This window comes from Pagrus major, chromosome 18, assembly GCF_040436345.1.
Source record: "Pagrus major chromosome 18, Pma_NU_1.0".
NCBI classification, from domain to species: domain Eukaryota; kingdom Metazoa; phylum Chordata; class Actinopteri; order Spariformes; family Sparidae; genus Pagrus; species Pagrus major.
Genome location: NC_133232.1, coordinates 4,754,614 through 4,777,019, shown reverse-complemented (window position 1 = coordinate 4,777,019; position 22,406 = coordinate 4,754,614). Strand labels below are relative to the sequence as shown.

General features: G+C 44.2%; 1 protein-coding gene across 2 annotated transcripts; it reads left to right on the top strand.

Moving 5' to 3' along the window:
* The first annotated feature begins 4,881 nt into the window (after positions 1 to 4,881).
* Positions 4,882 to 22,003, top strand: tbc1d2 (TBC1 domain family, member 2). Of its 2 annotated transcripts, none has more exons than XM_073486346.1 (17): positions 4,882 to 5,122; positions 6,567 to 8,139; positions 8,660 to 8,768; positions 12,523 to 12,643; positions 12,752 to 12,864; positions 13,729 to 13,973; positions 14,467 to 14,736; positions 14,838 to 14,966; positions 15,326 to 15,436; positions 15,540 to 15,712; positions 15,790 to 15,901; positions 17,137 to 17,337; positions 18,053 to 18,240; positions 18,326 to 18,446; positions 18,711 to 18,896; positions 19,723 to 19,844; positions 20,901 to 22,003. In XM_073486346.1, exons 2-17 carry the CDS (start codon positions 6,571 to 6,573, stop codon positions 21,100 to 21,102), a joined length of 3,972 nt encoding a protein of 1,323 aa, XP_073342447.1. In that variant the 5' UTR covers positions 4,882 to 5,122; positions 6,567 to 6,570; the 3' UTR covers positions 21,103 to 22,003. The 2 variants fall into 2 exon arrangements, with proteins under 2 accessions (XP_073342447.1, XP_073342448.1); XM_073486347.1 differs by having other exon boundaries at positions 4,882 to 5,134.
* The last annotated feature ends 403 nt before the right edge of the window (positions 22,004 to 22,406 follow it).

The following is a 22,406-nucleotide window of genomic DNA, read 5'->3' as shown; positions in this document are numbered from 1 at the left end:
CAGGGGCTGCATCCTTCAAGGACGCGGCCTTTGCGGCCCACGAAGGCTGGGTCCTTCGGAGAGACCTTGAAGGCCGCATCCACCGTTGTTAAATGGGACGGTCTAGCCTTCGGAGCATTTCCTGGTTGCGTCACCAGATGTTCCCGCCCCTTACCCTTGCGTCACGATTGTGAATGAAGAGATGCATTAAAGTCTTTTTTGGTTCAAATCTATCAAACGCGTACATTTATTTGTGTGTGTACAAAAATTAACGACAAAATGTGTCAAATCTAAATTGAATTATCAACATTACAAAATAAACATTAACCCATTGGTGAATAACAACTATATTTACCATAGCAGTACCAGCGTCACGTATTTCAACTGAAAGTTAAAATTTGGAGGTTTTATAGTCCCTTGAAGTTTAACATATCTGGCGTTGGATGTTCAAATGACTAAAAACCGAGTATAAACCCATTGCTTAAATTTGAATGTCATGTCTGCGCCACTTGATGTCGCCATTTTCTCTTTCTTTCCCTCTTCTGTTTCGGGACTGAGCAGCGGCGCGCAAAGGATCTTGGGATATGGGAGGCCGCGAAGGATAGTAGCGGTGCGTCCTCCAAAAAGAGGGAAGGGCAGGCTGCATTTGTGGGCTGCATTTAAAGGAGCCTTCGAATTTGGACAGCCTTCGCGCAGCGTTGTGACGTAATTGGCCTTCAAAAGCGCCCTTCGAGGGCTGCAGACCCTGAATTTGGACACAGCCAGGGACAGAGTCTAGTGCCCGACCCCCTCTTATTACTTCATAATCAGCCAGACCACTTTCACCTGGAAAGGCAGGAGGCCAAGCATCAGCCACAGTGGCACGTCCTGGCCAGCAGAGGGGGAGCATGTAACATCTGATCTCATTCACACAGGTACAGATTGACACCTGGAAGCTGCTCAGTACAACCACAGTGTGATCTGTCAGGTTGAAGCGTCATCAGCTCACTTCTCTAACCTTTAGGACACCGCTGCCCGTCTCTCTTACCTTCTGTAGGTGGAAACAGAGACCATAGTGATTAACGTGAAGGTGTTTCCCCACAGTCATGCTGCACTGGCAGGTGAAATGTGGTCGACACAAAGACGTCATTTTAACACATTTAACCTCAGCTCTCCTGGTGCGGGGAGCGGTGAAGCAGGGGATTCAGAATCAGAATTCCTCTATTAGTCCCGCAAATGGAGAAATGTGTGCGTCACAGCAGCCAAAGGACAGTTCAATATAACAATAAGCAATAATAATAGTCAAAAATAAACAATATAATAAAAAGGTAAGAAACAGAATTGTATATACATAATATGTACAAATATAAACAGTGTAATTATAGACAGTGTGGGCAGTGTATTGTTATTAATAAATAATAAATAGCATGAAAATTGCCCAGTTAGTGCAAACCAAAATGAGAAATGAGTTATGTATACATTCATATTAGATTCATGTAATAGTGCACAACTAAGGTAATTAGTAGGCTAAAGTCAATCACATCACGAATTGCCACTGAGAACTGGTCTGACTGGTCGCTGTTACTGGGAGGTCGAGTGGAGCGGACTGGTTCATATATCAGTGAGTTACAGAGGAATCAGCAGGACAGGAGACAGAAAGGACTGTGAGTTTGGAGCGAATGATCAGTCGTGGAGTCTGAGCTGCTCTGATGCTGATGGTTACTCTGTCAGTCACAATAACAGATCAACATCCATCACCTCCGGCTCCTTCCTCTCTGCCCTCCGCTCCAGTCTCTACCAATCTGTCTCTGACAGAGTAGCAGTGTATGTGGACTGTCCTGCTGGCACTTTGTCCTTCTACAGAGTCTCCTGTGACAAACTGATCCACCTCCACACCTTCAACACCACCTTCACTGAACCACTGTATCCTGGGTTTGGACTTTGGTTCAGGTCCAGCTCCTGGTTCTTGTCTGCTTCCTCAGTGTCTCTGTGTCGTCTATAGGACGGAGAGTCTCCTCCTGAACAGACTCAACTGTTGACAGTTACAGGAACGTTCAAGTTACTGTCATCAGTTCATTAGATGATTGTGACTCAGTCATTAATGTGGAAACATGATTTTCCTGTTGTAGTTGTTGAGGTGGAGCTCATTTTGAACTGTTTTGTACAGGACTGACACTGATGATTCATTCAGACCTGCTCTGATGACACTGAGCTCCACAGTCTGGTTAAACTCCACTGGAGCCGCTGTGGATGATGCTCGGAGCCACAAGTGCAACAAGTCTTCTGCATGTACGAGTGGAAACACGAGCGATCTTTACAAACACCTAGTGAGAGTTCATCACACACATCCAGGAGCAGAAGTGCACAGACCGCTGGAAGAGAAAAGCTTGAATGGAAAAAACTAAATGTTGTTTTGCATTTTCATGTCAAGTCATTAATGAAATGAAGCCTCAGCTGTCATTTGAATGAACTTTGGTGAGAGCTTTGAATCAGCTGATGGCTGTCATAGTAAAGAGTCAAATCACAAAGAAAAAAGCATTCAGCTCCTGATTTGAACACAAACTGTATCCATCACTACATTTCTGTGGAATCCATGAAATGCTCTTGTTAGCATTTATTATGTTATGCAACATAACTGTAAATGTCAAAATGAATTTTTAGTGATGATCTTTTCTTTGTACAAACTGTTTCAAACTGATGCTCATGTTCATTATAAACTTCTTCACTGCCTGTCCTGTACACACTTAAAGTTATGATCATCACAGTGTAATGTGTCATTACAGCTCGTCCAAAACGCTGTTGCCTGGTTACTAACGAGGTCCAAGAAACGAGACCACGTCGCTCCTAATGTTGCTTCCCTACACTGGCTCCCCGTTCATATCAGGATCAACTTCAAAATACTCTGGTTTCCAAATGTCTCCGTGGTCCGCCCCAAACATACGTGTCAGAACCGGTCCCAGCTCACAGCCCCACCAGATGCCTTAGGTCCTTCCACCGTGACGTGCTGGCTGCGCCCCGTTAGAAGACACAGAAATCTCTGGAATAACCTGCCAGAGGCCGTTACACAGGCCGAGTGTGTTGATGCTTTTAAGATGCATCTCAACACCTACTTTTACTTTCTGGCTTTTAACTCTGTTGAATTAGTTTTTATTTTGTCAGATTCACTGGTTTTATATTTTGGTTCAATATTATAAATGGTATTTAAATATGAAATTACAATGAAATGTTTTTAACTTGCTGTATTTCCTGAATCATTTGATATGCAGCTGCTTTTTTAATGTTTGCCTGAACACACACACACACACACACACACACACACACACAAGCGCATGTGTCTTTATGCCTGTGTGTACATATGTGTGTTTGTGAAGCAGCAACTCTAATAATACTCCAGCACATGATAACTGATAGAACAACACTCACCACTGTACTTTGATCTCCACCTGTTGTATTAGACTGAAGTCAGTGTGAAGCCAGTGACTCAGAGCAGCCTGCAGGGGGCAGCATCTCTGCTCTGCTCCAATCAAACCCACATGATTACCAGGTAAGTTCCCCCAACAGGTGGAGCTGGAATGTGGCCGTCCAATCGGAGCAGCTACGCGGGAGGAAAACACGGAGGCCTACGGGAAGACGTTTGTCCCTGTGGCCTTCAGACATGTTTATCATGAGGATGTAAGGACGGACACTTTCTGGAGTCAGGCCTGATTCACTGCCTGCTCCTGCTGTTCTCCTTTAATGTGTTTAAATGTGTCCTGTGTGACTGATGTGAAGACTTTCTTTACCTGCTTTAATGAAATATTTCTGCACAAACAAAGTGACAAAGTGTTTTATATTCTTTGCATCTGAGACAAAAAGTCTGTTTCATCTTAAAATGTCTTGAATGATCTGATTCTGCATTAGTTTTAATGAACATCTTAAAGCAGCTCTGTGTAGTTTTATAAGAAATTCAAAGTGACACTTTGAATATTTACAATATTAATGAGCTAATAATACAAAGTGTTTCCATCAGTGAATAAACCAGCTGTTCTCAGAGGAAAATAAGGTCCCACAACACTGTTTGAAGCTAGAAAGGTGGCAGGGTCCGCCACATATAAACACAGTAAAGCTCCTTTAGATTAGATTAGATTCAACTTTATTGTCATTGTGCACAGTACAAGTACAGAAACAACGAAATGCAGTTAGCGTCTAACCAGAAGTGCAAAAAGCAATAAAGTGCAGAGTATGTACAGTATAAATAGTGCAAGACAGATATTACAGTATGTACAGTATATAAATAAATAGGGTGTACGTAGGTCTAGGTACAGTATTTACAGTATATAAATATTACTGGCAGTACTAAATGAAGATACAGTTTGTACAGTAAATAAGTGTCATTGGCAGTACTAAAGGTGGGGTATAGCTGAAGTGAAAAATAGTCAAAAGTAGTGCAGTGTAGTGCAGTGTCCGGGTGGGGTGGGGGGGATCAGGTCAGTGTGTTAATTCACTTTATTCAGTCATGGAAACAAAGAGAGTTTGATTATTCAGTTTGTTTGAAGAGCTTTCTCTTCTCATGAACATTTCTACAGACTGCTCCTTTAATCTGAACAGTGACTGCCATCGTGTAAATAAAGTTCAGTCTGAAGAGGCAGGAAATGAAAGAATTAAGACAAGTAACTGTAAATTGTACTTAGTTACAGTACTCGAATAAATATATATGCATTACTTTAAAGCACCGGATGGAATCAATACTGTGATTGGCTGACTGAATATGACGTCATCATTAAGGAATCACATCTAATATCACCGATAGGAAAATTAGGTTTTATTTTGAAAACCAGAGAGCAACCTGCTCTTATTTTGAAATTAAAAGAACGGAAGTTGTGTGTGTTATTGCGGTAACTTGATGAGTTGTTGAGCAGAGCGGAGTGTGACCGACTGGAGGGACAGAGACAGGAGAGAAGACCAGGACACAGGACCGACCAAGACACGAAGAAGAAGGAAAAGAAGAAGAAGAAGAAGAAGAAGAAGAAGAAGAAAAAGAAGAAAAAGAAACAGAGCAGACAGTCTCTGTTTCAGTTTGTTTCTGTTTGTTCAGTCTCACTCTCAGTTTACTTTGTTTCTGCTGCAGCTGCCAATCAAACACGATCCAGACCCAGCGAGGTGTGGTCAGGCCACGCCCCTTCAGGTAAACACTCAGGTGTGTTTCTGAACAGGTCAGGACACGGTGAGGCTGAGCAGTGTGTGTGTGTGCGTGTGTGCGTGTGTGAGTGTGTGAGTGTGTGTCTATGTATTATATGTATGCAGAGACAGATGTGGACGGCTGTGGTTTGGTGTCCTGACAGATGAGCAGGTGTTCGTGCTCTGCAGACACACCTGGACTCTGAGGTTTGAGCAGTTATTAATATTTTCATGTCTCCTGTCTTCAACAGCGTCCTGAGACTGTTTGTTATATAAATATAAAATATATATAAAAAGATCAAATTCTTCTTTGAAACTGTAAAACAAGCAGAGAACATGAGAGTGGGTTTTCAGCCCTGAGTTCTGTCTGCAGGTCCCCTGTCAACAATGAAGGGCAGGCTGTTGTAGCATGACATGTAAAACACAGGGAATAAAATCTGCTGCTTGTTGAGCTGACAGTAAAACCTGAAGAGACTCAGAGGAGCGCGTCAACATTTAATTCATCTCTGACTCATGTCAGACTCAAGTCTGACCCGAACCTGGTAAGAGTCAGAGACGAGTCAGAGTCAGGTTCAGGTCAGAGTCGGGCTCAGGTCAGAGTCAGGTTCAGGTCAGACTCGGGCTCAGGTCAGAGTCGGGTTTAGGTCAGAAACAGGTTCAGGTCAGAGTCGGGGTCAGTTGGCGGGTCAGGGTTTGGGGAGGGTCCTAAAGACGTACTCACATGTGTGTGTTTGGCAGGAGGGTGTTACTCTGCCACTTCCTGTCATTATGTGTCATTACTGTGGAAATAACTTCCTCTGAACCTTCAGAGTTTGTTTGTGTTCACTGAGGGTGACGGACAGAAGAAGTCAGTCCTCCACTGAAACACTTTAATACTCACAATGAGAAAAATGACAAAAAAAACAACAGGCAACATCAAAGCCAGCAAATTATTAATTCATTATATTATTATTGTTATAATACTCTGAGATAAACACGTTGAAAGACTAATATTATATATTTATTATTTTCAGACCATGTTCCCTTTAATCTGAAAAAAATTATTTAAAAAAAAACCAACAACTTCAAATTCATGAAACATTTGACAGATTTTTTGTTCATCCTGTTTTTGTAGAATTAAAGTTAAAACACAATAAGATATCATGTGAGGACTGTCCTGGGTCGGAGAGATTCTGGGTGCTACAAACACGTTTACACGAATAAAATGTATCTTAAATGTCTCACAGGAAGAGAAGCAGTTCTTGTGATGAAGCTGATGTGTTGCTCTGAGAAACTGTGCTGCGGTGAAGATTCATGGAATGAACTATTTAATCTGTGTTTTATTGTGAAAACTATTCTGGCATCAACATCCAAACAAACTCTGTCTCATCATTTCCACCAACATAATAAAGATTACAGCCACATCAATAAAGCTTCTTCCTCCTCCTCTCTCTCCTCTTTTATTTTTTTAGGAGGATGGATGGAGGCGGCTCTACAGGAAATCCCAGCACTGCCTCGTCTCGCTCGCTTCCTGCCCACACTGATGAGGAGACGCTTCAGCCGGCTGATTGGATCTCAGCTTCTGAGGAGGAGGAGGAGCAGAGGGGAGAGTTAGTCAGTCTGTCCCAGTCCCAGAACCACCAGAGTCCTCTTGAGAAATACCAGAGTCCTCTCAAGAAACACCAGAGTCCTGTAGAGAAATACCAGAATCCTGCAGAGAAACACCAGAGTCCTCCTGCAAAGAACCACCAGAGTCCTCCTGCAGAGAAACACCAGAGTCCTGCAAAGAACCACCAGAGTCCTCGTGCAAAGAACCACCAGAGTCCTCCTGCAGAGAACCACCAGAGTCCTCCTGCAGAGAAACACCAGAGTCCTACTGCAGAGAAACACCAGCGTCTTGCAGAGAACCACCAGAGTCCCGAAGAGAACCACCAGAGTCCTCCTGCAGAGAACCACCAGAGTCCTGCAGAGAACCACCAGAGTCCTGCAGAGAACCACCAGAGTCCCGAAGAGAACCACCAGAGTCCCGAAGAGAACCACAAGAGTCCTCCTGCTGAGGAACACCAGAGTCCTCCAGAGACCCAGCAGACTACAGAAGAACCAGACCAGGAGGTTTTCAATGAACACACAAATCACAAGGATCCGCCAACAGAAAAGCAGAAAACAGAACATTTGTCTCAGACAGATCAACTAAAAGCAGAAGATCGATATGCTCCAAAACATGAAACAAATGCAGATCAACCAAAACCAGAGAAACCTAAACCAGATCGAACAAAACTAGATCCTCCTCCTAAAGACCAACAACAACTGGGAGATTCAACTGCGACAAATAAAAAGGAAACAAAAGATTCTCCTGCAACAGATCAACCAAAATCAGATCCTCTTCCTACAGATCTGAAGAAACCAGGAGATCCTTTTTGTGATAGACTAGAACAAAACCGAGTCAACTCTCAGGAACACCTACAACAGGAAGATCTTTGTCTCACAAACCAGAAAACTGAGGAGGACCATCCTCATCCTCCCTTAAAGGATTTAACTGTTTTTACTTCAACCCTCAAAGAACAAAACCAGAAAGACCTCCAACTGCAAGAGTCTAAAGACCAGCAGAACCACCAGGATCAACCTCCAGAGAAACTCACTGTACCCACAGCTGAGAGGAATCAAGACCAACAAGATCCTCCTCCTCCTCACCTGAACACGACTCCTCCTCCTCCGGCAATCCATCTGACTGAAGCGTCAACCCTGGCTCCACCCCTCACCATTGAGTTGTTCTGTGACCAGGTACAGCCCCGCCCTCCAGATTCCTCTTCAGGTGAGCCCAAACTGTGTGGCTTCCTGCAGAAGCAGGGGGGGCCCCTGAAGGCCTGGAAGCTGCGCTGGTTCACCTACGAGGAGAAGAAGAACCAGCTGTTCTACTACCGCACGCCGCAGGATGTGACGCCGCTGGGCCGGGTGGAGCTCTGCAGCGCCACCTTCACCTACCCGCTGAAGGCTGAGAAGGGTACCTTCCACATCAAGACACCTGAACGCACCTTCGTACTCAAGGTAGAGTTCAGACCGTCCTGTTAGAGAGCGTAGATCTCACCTGTACTGAACTGTGAAAAGTATTTTAACTAAGGATGAAAAGTTTTCTCTCTGTACACAAAAGCTTCATCTCAGCACTCCTGAGCACACAGCCTGAAAAAACCTCTCTGTGTCTCCAGAGGAAGCTGCATGTAGACCGATAAACTGCCTCCAGTGATGTCACTCAGGGGCTTGGGTGCATTGTGGGTAATATAGGCTCAAGGTTTTGGTCTATCATGTCACTCTTATAAACTGATAGTTTAAAAACTAATGAAGCAGAGAGATCACCTTTTTATTCCCCATATTCTTCTTCCAGTTTAAAACCTGGTGCCTACATTACCCACAATGCACCTGAGTCCCTGAGTGACATCACTGGAGGTGGTTTATCAGACTACATTCAGCTGGATGAAAACAAACATTCAGTCATTTTATTTGGAGATGTGACTTAAACGTGTCCTTTAAAATAAATGTAAATATTGATGCACATGCAACGCCCCCTCAGGCTGTGACCCAGGAGCTGATGCTCTATTGGCTGCAGCAGCTTCAGGTGAAACGCTGGCAGCACAAACAGACGACCAGCTGTTCAGAAACAAACAACAACAACACTGCAGGTGAGTCAACGACAACCACACTTCACCTGGACTAACTCAGACCATGATGATTTAACTGGTCTGATGGTGGTTTAACTGGTCTGATGGTGGTTTAACTGGTCTGATGGTGGTTTAACTGGTCTGATGATGGTTCAGCTGGTCTGATGGTAGATTAACTGGTCTGATGGTAGTTTAACTGGTCTGATGATAGTTTTAGTGGTCCAGTTGTTTCCTTCTCGTGTCATTTTTTTCCCTGGTCATGTCCAGGAAGTGGGCGTGTCTTGTGGTAACCTCACCCCTCCTCCTCCTCTCAGTCCATCCTCTAGGCGAGGGAGCGGCTCTGAGGATGATACATCACTGAGTCATTTTTCACCAAAACATTGTCAAAGAAACTGCTGATTGTTAAAATCTTTCAGAGAGTCTGTGACTGCTCAGATGACTCATCTGCTTTAATATTCAGTGTCATCAGAGGAAAGACTTGTTGGATTTATAACCCTTCAACAGGGTGACTGTCAAACACAGCAGCAGGAGAACAAGAGAGATTCAGGCTGGGACATAGTTAACCTGATGACTGTGAGGCTGCACAGACCTGTCTGTCTGTCTGTTTGTCATGATTACTACATGGAGTTTCAGCAGATCAACCACAGTGACTTCAAACAGCTGCAGGACCTTCCATCTGTAACAACACATCATGGCTCAGGCTGACACCTTTAGAGTCCTGACTGAGTGAACACATGAAACATGTTGGTGTGATTCAGTGTGACTTTATTATCTCTGATGTTCATCCAGAGAAAAAACACCATTCAGAACTCCCCTGAGAATCTTCATGTTTTTAAGTTTCCTTCAGTATCAAAGTAATCTATTACATCTATGAGTACACTGCAGACAGGAGCTGCTAACAGCTCATTCAGCTCACTCTGATGGAGAACAGGTTCAAACTCAAACACTGGGTGGAGATTCACTCAGTCTGGTTTGATCTCGTTCTGAACCTGCAGCCAGTTTGTGTTCACTGTTGATTCATTAATTAGTTAATGAATCAACAGTGGAAAGAAAGAACAGCAGGAGATTACAGCTGAAGTGAAACAGTGGTGGATTAAAGGATTTCAGTCATCAGATGATCTGGATTTCAGTTCGAGAACAAACAGCTCAGCCTGCAGGACCCGAGGCTCTGATCCAGTGTTGAACTGGTGTCACAGGAACCAGAGGAGGTCAGGAAGTGTCGGACTGCCCCTTTAATGTGTGTAACTATGTTTAACGACGGGGGCGGGGCAACAGGAAACAGGAAGTGATGTGTTTCGGGAGCTGAGTAACGTTTCCTATTGTTGTCAGGCTGCAGTGACATCATCAGTGACATCATCGTCAGGATGCCGCTGACAGGATGTGATGTCAGATGTCAGCTGCAGGCGGCTGAATGAGAGGAAACACACACTCGCACACACACACACACACACACAGACATGTCTGAGTGAAGCTGTGTGTTTGAGGGTGAGGACAGTCGTTATGTTCTTCATGTTGTTGTTTTGGAAGTCGATCAGCTGTTTGTCAGTCGGAGTCTGGGGCCCGTCGGAGCAGCTCGCCTTGTTCTCAGGTATTCTGCTCGTGTCCCGACTTGTTCAGCAGGTTCACGGCCGACTGACGATGTTTAACAAGATCAGACTGAATTATTCTGTTTCATCAGAACAGAAGTTTGTGTTACAGTTCAGATCAGACTGAGTGAAAGTGAGGAGCTGTGAGTGCCTCCTGCAGGCTGCACACCTCATTAGAAAAACCACAGGCCGTGAAAAATAATTAATAAGTTTAATAATAATAATTAATAATTAACCTAATAATTAATCTAATAATTAACAGTTTAGCATCAAAAAATGAAAACAGTATAAACAGTGATTTATATAATATATTTTTTTAATTGATTTCTATTTTTGTTGTAGCCAGAAACATCTGGTGGACCAGACTAAACCTGCTGGAGGCCCAGTTTTGGTCCCCCGGCCTCACTTTTGGCAGCCTGATCTGAAGAGGAGGAGATCAGGACGCCTGATTCAAAATATGATTCTGCTGTAAAAAACTTTTTGAAATATGATTTTAAAAATCAAAAATAAAATCAGAATAAAATATTGAATTATAAAAAAACAACATACAATAATAATAATGATGATAATAATAATAATAATAATAATAATACGCAGTAGAACTGTAATTAGATTAAAGTAACATTAAGAAATACAAAAGAAATAATATTACATTTTTGTATGTTATAAAAGTACACAAATTAAATTAATAGCTGATCAACCAGAAATATGATAAATAATCTTATAAAACAAAATACTTTTTTTCAGAACTATGAAATTAAATCATTAAAAAAAAAGTTAAACTAAGTTAAAGTAACATGTAAGGGTTGAAACAGTGATGAATGAATGTCTCAGATATAAACGAGCTTCATGGTGTTTCAGTCTTTATCAGACACACATTAGCAGATTAATCATCAATCATAATGATCAGGATTTTACAGATGTTGATTAAATATGTGACACAGCTGATCTGAGAGGTTTGTGAAGCTGCTTCCTGTTTCCTTCACTTAGCGTTGACGCTGATGGTTCAGGTCCACCGGGCACAAACCGGTCCTCTCGTCACAGACTCTGATCGTCAGCGAGCTGCTGCTGCTGCAGGCCGAGGATGATGAAACTGTTCAGTGAAGAAAGAATTTGGTTCTGATCGGCTTAATTTGAACTAATCTACCAGGAATGTGTGTGTGGACGTGATTGGCCAATGCAACACTGTGACATCGTGTTGTGTTGCAGCAAAAGTTGATTCAAGTCCGACTGTGTTTCTGAGTCCAGACAGGATTTATATTCGTGTCCAGATCACTGAGCGGGGTCACTTCACACTCCTGTGATGGTGTCGCGTTCTAAGTGCTGTATCGTAGGCGGCTGGACATGTTTCAGAGCTCACGTGTCCTTAACGACTCTGTAAGGACACCCTCAAAATCTGTAAGGAAACTCCCACACAGGGTTTAAAGTCTGCAGCTCCTCCAGTTAGATAGAACTAAAGAAGCCTCTTGGATGAGAGATGCAATGTCTTCAACAAACTGAAACAAGTCCAGTTATTATTATCATTATTATTATTATCATAACAATAATAATTATTATTATTGTTGTCATTATTATTATTATTATTATTATTATTATCATTATTATTATTATCATTATTATTAATAATAATAATAATAATAATGATGATGATGATGATGATATGAAGCTCTTTTTGAACACAGACAGTAGTGTTATAAACGTAAAGATATGGTGTTAAAATATTACTTTGGTAAAAGTGAGAGTCACATATGAAGAGTACTCGAGTAAAAGTCTCAAAGTATCTGATGTTAAATGTAGTTAAGTATCAAAGTATCAGTAAAGTAACTGATCCATATATTTACATGTATGTATATAATGTATACTGTGAGTCATCTGATCGTCACAGTCTGTTTTTATCTGATTGATGAGAAAATCTATTAACTTAAAAATGATGCAGCATGTAATCTGTAAAGTAACTGGTAACTAAAGTCATCAGATACATGTAGTGGAGTGGAAATTTAAAGTAGCAGAAAATGGAAATACTATAATAGTACAAGTACCTCATAGGTGTATTTAGTACAGTACTTGAATAAATGTACTTAGTTACACTCATGACTGATTGTAGGTCTGATTACAGCCGGTGACACACTGACGTCAGGCTGAGATCAGCTGATCACTTTTTAACGTTGCATTCTGTTTCCTGTTAACAGACGACTTCCTGCCGGTGTTGAAGAGCCCTCTGGGTCTGGTGGGGGAGGCGGCCGCCAACGTCCCGTCACAACGAACGCCGCTCGCCAACATGTCCATCAAACATCCGCTCATTGAGATCCAGTGAGTGAGCGCGTGTCGGTTCAACATCAGCTGATGAAAACCACAGTGACACTACGTTTCCCATGAGCCCCGGTGCTTCTTCTCACCCCTGTTTCTCTGTGTGTTTAGAAACTCAGTGCACAGTCTGAGGAAGAGGTCATCTCAGGAGTGGAGTCAGAGTGTGTTTCATGTTGAAGCTCCACCCTGGACTCCACCCACCTCCACAGACACCAACAGTCCAGGTACTGACAGTCACTTGTAACACTACTATTATTATTGTTATTATTGTTATTATTATTATTATTGTTGTTCTTGTTATTATAGGATCATTTCATACCAACTCACACAGAAGTCAGAACTTTTCCCAGTTCATTGATCTTCTCATGGGTCCAGAGCCTGTTTGTCGCTGGGCTCTTGTGATGGTTCAGTCTGGTGCAGACTAGATGATGTCATCTTGTGCTGTGTGTCCAGACAAAATATTAATGAACGTTTCTAGATTATTTTTATTATTTTTTTTAGAAAAATCCCTGACATGAACTGGGAGGTCTCGGGTGAGTTCGTATAAAAAGACACAAATCAAAAAGTTTCAACAATTCTTGAATCAGGTGAGATGTTTCATGATCCGGCTCTTTTTTAGCAATTAAATGTTGGTAAAACTGAGATGTTTTTACAGTTTTTGTGACAGATGGATGTTTGTAGTGTAGTAACCATCACAGTGAGCTCAGAGACACTGATAAGATATTATTGTTGTCACTTTGGCCAAAATGTCTTATTTTAACGAGACAAGTAAAAAAAAAAATGAAAAAAGAAAATTTTCTATCAAACACGTTTCTAATAAATATTGAATTGTTCAAAAATGTAATTTTTTATGGTTTTAGTGTTCCCCTGAGGTTTGACCCACGTCTATTAGTAAAACTACAGATTCATGTTCTGAACAAATCAAAATATACACCTAACCAACAGTCAGGTTTCTATGGTAACGCTGCGATGACTGAGTCGGGAGGAGAAACACGACATCGTTAGGAAGAGCGACAAACTCACGTTACAGAGAATCACTTTTATATTAATGATATTCTTTATGTTTTATACATTTATTATATTTTCAGTCACTCCAGCTCCCATCGAGCCTCCAACCCCGCCCCCTGCCCTCTCATTGGCCAATCCAGCAGGTCAGGTGACCCTGGCAGAGGGCAGACAGTCGCCCTCGCTGTTCGACAGCCGGAGCAGGAAGACGAAGAGTCGCAGCTCGTCCAGCATGCAGGTCCTCCACAGAGACACGGTGTCCTCAGAGAGGACGTCTCGCCTGCAGCAGGAGAAACACATGCTGATGGAGGAGGTCAAGGCTCAGAAGGTGATCAGATCAATAACAGCTTATTGACTTATCATGAAAACACACACACACACACACACAAAGGTGATCACACACACACAGTGCTGCCATATATATACTCACGCGAGCACTTAATGTCGATTAATCCGCCGCTGAAAATAGTCCCCAACAGCTGCACTGTTTCCTCCTGTTTGAGTTCAAATGGAACTTTTGTTCAGTAGGAACCAAAGACAGAGCAGAGAGCCACAGACAGGAAGTCAGACAGTACTGAGAAACGGACCAACATGTTAGTTTGAGTCTCATTTAATGATTAAACTACAGAAGAACTCCAGGTTTTATTTCACTTCTCAACAGACAAGACGATTCTCCCAGTGGAAAGTGTTTTCATTAATGGAATTAATTAATTAACAACAACAATAATAATAACAACAACAATAATAATAATAATATAATAATAACAGTAATAATATAAACAACAACAACAGTAATAATGATGTCACTGTGTCCTGTCCAGGAGCTCGTGTGGATCCTGCACAAAGCCTTGGAGGCGTCTCAGCTCGAGAAGCGCACCTGTGCAGAGTTTCTGGCGGCGACAGGTGAGCAGGAGCGTCTGGAGCTGCTGCGACACCGCGAGCGTCTAGTGGCCGACCTGCGAGGCCGGCTGGAGGAGGCGACGGCCGAGGCGGACGCCCTGAGGAAGAGTCTGACTCAGAGAGACGCACAGCTGGTCGAGCTGCAGGAGAACATCAGAATGCTGACTGAGAAGAACAAGGCCAGGCAGGAGGTGAGTCACACCTGAGGACACACAGCAGCTGAACCAGGTGATCAGGTGTCAGCTCAATAAATGTGATTATTGATCCTCTGATGGTGTGTGTTTCCTGTCAGGTGATCATTAAGCTGTCCGATCAGGTGACCGCCTGTATGTCCGACCCACGTCTGTCCGTCTCGTCCTGCGGCGGCGGTTTGGACTCTCAGACCTTCAGACAGCTTCAGCAGGACATCGAGAACCTCAAGGTGAAATGAAGCCTGAGCTGAACTGTGAAGCAGGAAATTTAGCTGAACTCCTTTAAAACACATTAAACTGGATGAATTAATTTATTGAAAACATCCAACATCTGATGGAGCGATCGTAAACTTCAGTCTGAAGACTGAAGACACAAACTGCACATTGTCTTTCTCTGTCTTTGTCCTTTATGTAGCTGGTGTTGAACAGCCTGAGCATGTCTCTGACCACATAGACTGAGGGAGGTTGAAGTAGATTGTACTGAGCCTCATCAACATGTTTGTTAACAGCAGATATTGGTGATTTATTGTTATCACATGATCATATTGATCCATGATCAGCTGACTGTGTTGTTGTGTCTCGTCGGCAGGACGACATTGAGGCGTATAAGACTCAGAACAAGTTCCTGAACTCTGAGATCTACCAGCTGACCAAACTGTGGAGGAAGAGCTCGGAGCAGGAGAAGAGTCTGATGGTGAAGGTGGGTCACACTGAGGTCACACTGGGGTCACACTGGGGTCAAATCCTCCACTTAACCTTTTTGCGGTGTTTGACACTCTGTTCTGCTCTCTGATTGGCTGCAGTGTGCCTTCCTGGAGGCCAGTAACTGTCAGGTGGAGAGCCGTTACCTGGGCGTCCTGCGGCAGCTGCAGGAGACCAAATCTCTGGATCCAGCCCAGCGGGGGGCCGTCCAGAAGATGATCGAGGATGCTCTGAAAGGAGAGGTGAAGAGCGTTGTCAAGCTCAACGTGGCCAGGTAACGGTCTGCACTCAGGGTGGACAGAATAACAGGAACACCTGGGTCACTGATGAGCTGCTGTGTTGTGTCCGCAGAGATCACGACGAGTACGGCTTCAAAATCATCCCTGACTACGAGGTGGAGGACATGAAGCTGCTGGCAAAGATTCAGGCTCTGGAGATCCGCTCACACAACCTGCTGCACCAGGTGGGACCCCTCACCTGTACACATGAACCTTCATCTGTACACATGACCCCTCACCTTTACACATGAACCTTCATCTGTACACATGACCCCTCACCTTTACACATGACCCCTCACCTGTACACATGACCCTTTACCTGTACACATGACCCTTTACCTGCACACATGACCCCTCACCTGTACACATGACCCCTCACCTGTACACATGACCCCTCACCTGTACACATGACCCTTTACCTGCACACATGACCCCTCACCTGTACACATGACCCCTCACCTGCACACATGACCCGTCACTTGTACACAGGACCCCTCACCTTTTACACAAGACCCCTCACCTGTACACATGAACCCTCACCTGTACACTTAACCCCTCACCTGTACACATGACCCCTCACCTGCACACATTACCCGTCACTTGTACACAAGACCCCTCACCTTTTACACAGGACCCCTCACCTGTACACAGGACCCCTCACCTTTACACATGACCCCTCACCTGTACACATGACCCTTTACCTGCACACATGACCCCTCACCTTTACACAAGACCCCTCACCTGTACACATGACCCTTCACCTGTACACATGAACCCTCACCTGTACACATGAACCCTCACCTGTACACATGAACCCTCACCTGCACACATTACCCGTAACTTGTAGACAAGACCCCTCACCTTTTACACAGGACCCCTCACCTGTACACAATACCCTTCACCTGTACACAGGACACCTCAACTGTACACATGAACCCTCACCTATACACACGACCCCTCACCTGTATACATGAACCCTCACCTGTACACATGACCCTTCACCTGTACACAGGACCCCTCACCTGTACACATGACCCCTCACTTGTACACATGACTCCTCACTTGTACACAGGTTCCCTCACCTGTACACATGACCCCTCACCTGTACACAGGACCCCTCACCTTTACACATGACCCCTCACCTGTACATATGACCCTTTACCTGCACACATGACCCCTCACCTGTACACATGAACCCTCACCTGTACACATGAACTCTCACTTGTACACATGACCCCTCACCTGTACACATGACCCCTCACTTGTACACAGGACCCCTCACCTTTTACACAGGACCCCTCACTTGTACACATGACCCCTCACCAGAACACAGGACCCCTCACCTGTACACATGACTCCTCACCCCAGTTATGTTGTGTATTTGTGTATTTGAAGTGTGTCTCTGGTGTTTCCCCTGCAGGAGGGTGTAGAGCACCCCCTGCTAAGTCGCTGGGCTCAGTACCTGGCTGGCAGGTCTGACGACGACCTCTGTCCCTCACCTGAGCTCAAAGCTCTGCTGCGAGGTGGCGTCCCTCAGGAGTACCGCCAGCGAGTCTGGAGCTGGATGGTCCGAACCAGAACCAGGACCATCAGAGAGCAACACCCACAGCGCTACCAGCAGGTACACTGAGCACACCCGTCTACACCAGTCCACACCTGTCCATGTCTGTCTACACCTGTCTACATCTGTCCACATCTGTCTACACCTGTCCACGTCTGTCCACACCTGTCTGTCTACACCTGTCTGTCTACGCCTGTCCACAATTGTCAGTCCACACCTGTCTCTCTACATCTGTCTGTCTACAGCTGTCTACCCCTGTCCACGTCTGTCCACACCTGTCTGTCTACACCTGTCTGTCCACACCTGTCTGCATCTGTCCACACCAGTCTGTCTACACCTGTCAATGTCTGTCCACACCTGTCTGCACCTGTCCACACCAGTCTGTCTACACTGTGTCTACAATGTCTGTCCACACCTGTCGGTCTACACCTGTCTGTCTACACCTGTCCATGTCTGTCCACGTCTGTCCATACCTGTCTGTCTACACCTGTCTGCACCTGTGCCCACCAGTCTGTCTATACCTGTCTACACCTGTCTGCAACTGTCCACACCAGTCTGTCTGCACCTGTCCACACCAGTCTGTCTACACCTATCCACACCTGTCTGTCTATACCTGTCCACACCTGTCTACACCTGTCCATACCTGTCTACACCTGTCTGCACCTGTCCACACCAGTCTGTCTATACCTGTGCACACCTGTCTACACCTGTCCACAGCGCCCTCTGTCTCAGCTGGCTGTAGTTCCTCTGAATAATCCAGCTGTTGTGTTTGCAGCTGTGTGAGAAGAGTCGAACGTGTCCTCATCCAGCGTCCAGACAGATCCAGTTGGACCTCCACCGCACCCTGACAACCAATCAGCACTTCTGCTCACCCTCCAGCCCCGCCCTCCAGCAGCTCCGCCGCATCCTATTGGCCTTCTCCTGGCAGAACCCTGCGATTGGCTACTGCCAGGGACTCAACAGGTACACACTCATTTGTCCTGGTGTTAGGGTGACAGGTGAACCTTCCTGTGTGTCATGTGACAGGTGACACCTCCTGTGTGTCCAGGTTGGCGGCCATCGCTCTGCTCGTCCTGCAGAGTGAAGAAGACGCCTTCTGGTGTCTGGTGTCCGTGGTGGAAGTCATCATGCCTCAGGACTACTACACCAAGAACCTGGTGGCCTCTCAGGTCAGGAAACACGCTCACCTGCTCACCTGCTCACCTGTGGTTTCACTCAGGTGTTCAGATGATCAGTTATGTCCAGGAAGCTTCACATGAATCAAATGATGTTACAGAAACATTCACTCTGATATTTGACCATCTCAAAGTTCATCAGGTTCATCAGGGTGTTGACATGAATGCATCATACAGACTGCTTTGGTTTTAATGTCAGAGCCAGAGAGGATGTGTATTGATCGATCAGTGTTATTGATTGACAGTTTCTGTGTTCAGGCGGACCAGCGAGTGCTGAAGGACTTCCTGACCGAGAAGCTCCCCCGGCTGGCGGCTCACTTTGAGGATCACAGCATCGATGTGTCTCTCATCACCTTCAACTGGTTCCTGGTGGTTTTTGTGGAGAGTCTTCCAAGCGACATCCTGCTGCCGCTGTGGGACACCTTCCTGTACGAGGGCACCAAGGTACCGAACACCTGAACGCACCACGACACTCGTTCAGACCTGATATTGTCATCCGAACCTGTCAGTGTTAGCAGCAGATGTCTGTGAACACAGTCTGTTTCTATCACCAGACTCCCTTAACAAATGTAGTGATTTTAAGAGTTGTTGAGTTAAAACAAACTTTATAACCGTTGTGAAACTCTGTCACTGACAGATTCTAAATCATTGTCTCCTTCTTGTAAATTCAGCATTAAATGAAAACATGAAGTTGTTTGTTTCCTTGTAAAAAGTGTCAGTTTGTGGCAGCATGGCTGTACCAGCCTGTCTGCTTCTGTGTCTAAAGTGCTAAAGTCTTACCTGCCAACATTTAGCAGCTGTTTGAACACACTGTTTACACTGATTTCAGCATTTACACTCAATTTATGAAAGAAGAAACATTTTATTGATGCTGAACATGTCAAATTTTAGTTTCAACATGTTCACATCATCACCTCTGAGGTCAGGCGTCAGTGTCAGGTTCTTCCATCAGTGATGAAGCTGCTTCCTGCTTCCTGATAATGATGATGATGATGATGATCTGGTTACAGACTCTTTGTCATCATTGTGAAGTTATTAGTTCGCTGATCTGTAACATGTACTGAAGTTATTAAAACCTTATTGGACAGAAACATCATTCAGATAATTAATCAATAATTAGAATAATTGTTCGTTTCTGTCAAGTATCTTCATAAAAACACGATCACACAGTTTCATACTTTTTTTTTACTCTCTCAAGAACAAACTTCTCTTTGTTGAAGTGACATTTTTTACAGTGGACTGAGTGATCACCTGTGTGTCTGTGCTGCAGGTGATCTTCAGGTACGCTCTGGCTCTCTTCAAATACAAAGAGGACGACATCCTGAAAATCCACGATAGCGTGGAGATCTACCAGTACCTGCGCTTCTTCACCAAGACCATCTCTGACAGCAGGTAAACTCTCACCTGGTCTCACCTGGTCTCTCTCACTGTCTACATATACTCATCATCAGACATTTATAAAATCTTCTGCTGTTGTGAAGTCTGTCCTCTGTCTCTGAGGTACACCGCTGCCACCTGCTGGTCAGACTCTGACTCTCATCATGTGACGTTTTTATCCCCCAAACAGAACAAGACACAGAACCAGAACCAGAGTCACAAAATCCAAAGTTTTTCATGTTAAACTATCAGTATATTCACTGAGGCCCTGATCACACCTGCTGATCCAATCACAGTGTTCAGTTCTCAGCTACATGGACCTGATGTGATGTCATTTCCTGCTCTATATGAAACAAACCCGTCCATCAGTGGGACAAACAGACTCCATGTTTTTACACAAAGACAGAAAGAAGTTCATGTAGAACATTTGCTGAATTTACAAGAAGGAACAAATAATGAAGAATTAGTCAGAGACAGCATTTCACAAAGTTTATAAAGTGTCTCCTAACTCAACAACTCACTAAACTGAGACATTTGTTAAGGGAGTCTGGGGACTTTCTCCACAGGGACAAATAAGTTGCCTATATTGGTTACTGTTTAGTGTATTTGTAAAATTTGACATGTTTAGCATCAATAAAATGTTTCTTCTTTCATAAATTGAGTGTAAATGGTGAAATCAGTGTAAACAGTGTGTTCAAACAGCTGCTAAATGTTGGCAGGTAAGACTTTAGCACTTTAGACACAGAAGCAGACAGGCTGGTACAGCCATGCTGCCACAAACTGACACTTTTTACAAGGAGACAAACAACTTCATGTTTTCATTTAATGCTGAATTTACAAGAAGGAGACAATGACTTAGAATCTGTCAGAGACAGAGTTTCACAACGGTTATAAAGTTTGTTTTAACTCAAAATCACTACATTTGTTAAGGGAGTCTGGTGATAGAAAGAGACGTCCGCTGCTAACACTGACAGGTTCAGAGACCAAACATGTCACTTCTTCTTCTTCTTCTTCTCCTCCTCGATCCACACAGTGACCTCATTATAACACTCCTGCTGTGTTCTCCTGCAGGAGGCTGATCAGCATCGCCTTCTCAGACATGAACCCTTTCCCTGGACGCCTGCTGAGGAACCGTCGAGTGCTTCACCTGGAGCGCCTGCAGGGGGAGCTGCGAGAGCTGGAGGAGCAGCAGAGGGAGTTTGTAACGGAGAGCGCCGAGCGTAAAGACAAGGAGCTGGACACCATGGTGAGCGAGGACGAGGAGGAGCTGTGATGTCACTGAGGTTTCTTATCTGAGTCACTGAAGCTGGTGCTGATCAGCCGTCTGACTGGACACTACAAAGATCCTCCGTTCAGCTGTGAAGACCACACGAACCAGCAGCTCCTGAACTCAGACTGGACCACAGGAACCAGCAGCACCTGAGCTCAGACTGAAGCACAGGAACCAGCAGCACCTGAGCTCAGACTGGACCACAGGAACCAGCAGCACCTGAGCTCAGACTGCAGCTCCATCTTCTCTTTATTTCAGTTTCAGTTCTGCCTATTCAGTTCCTGTCAGTCATGTTTGTGATCACAGTCCATCTCTGTGTCCTGAAGCTGTGAGGAGGTTCAGAATTATAATAATAACTTTATTTGTATAACACTTCTTAAAAACAAGCTTCGCAAAAGCAGCAAGTTGCATCCAAGTGAGTTTAATCTCCAAGTAATCCTGGTTCATGTAATCTAAGCAGCTGGACTACAAGTAAACCAGGCTCAGTCCTCCTCCAGTCCAGAAGGAGGCGCTGTTGCCCTTCAGTCATACGCTGCTGTATGATGACATACGTCTGTAAGAAACATTGTAACATATGAAAACACTTTTTAAATGTCTTTATTCAGACGCCTCAGGAACAATCAGTGTCTGAACTACTGTTAGCTTCATGCTAATGTGTGTGTCAGATTCTCAGCTAGCTCACAGTGTTCTGTCTGTAAGAGATGCTAATCACAGCCGGAGAGAAAACACAACATAAGCTAACACACTTCGATCTGTGTGAAGTGAACCGTCTGAGAACGACACAGGGTTTTTATTCTGCTCTCTGATGTATCGTCACATCGTAACTGTTTGTTTGTATTTTCGTTCTTCACATCTGTCTTTTTATATTCTGGTGGTTTTTGTACATTAAAGTTAAGAAACTGAACGAGTTGGTGGATTTTCTTGATTTTCAAACTATATATATATAATAAATAACATAATGCAGCTGTTAGCTAAACTACAGATATTGTTGTTGGAGGACAACAAATGTAAACTTTCTCAGTCACTCAGACACAAACTCAAACAATAATGATGCTGTTTTCACTCAACTTTACTAACGGGACTGTCTCTCAAAATCATGAAATAACGTGCCAATGTTCCCTCAGAGTATAATGTTTTGCTGTTAGCTACAACTTTGTTGCTAAATGCTCAACACGAGATGTAAAGCACCTGTTTCATTCATTTAAGCTGGTGTCTATGTGCTGAGGTTGGCAGCAGTTAAGTAGTAAACGCTCACTGACATCAACGTTATTGTTCATTGTACAGTAAATACAGTCAGTAATAATAAG

What these genes read in the sequence shown, in the direction of transcription:
- tbc1d2 (XM_073486346.1), top strand. Translation starts at nt 6,571, where the DNA reads ATGGATGGAGGCGGCTCTACAGGAAATCCCAGCACTGCCTCGTCTCGC. An exon ending in ACCCACAGCGCTACCAGCAG is followed by an intron (nt 17,338 to 18,052) that starts GTACACTGAGCA and finishes TTGTGTTTGCAG; the next exon opens with CTGTGTGAGAAGAGTCGAAC. An exon ending in TCCTGTACGAGGGCACCAAG is followed by an intron (nt 18,897 to 19,722) that starts GTACCGAACACC and finishes TCTGTGCTGCAG; the next exon opens with GTGATCTTCAGGTACGCTCT.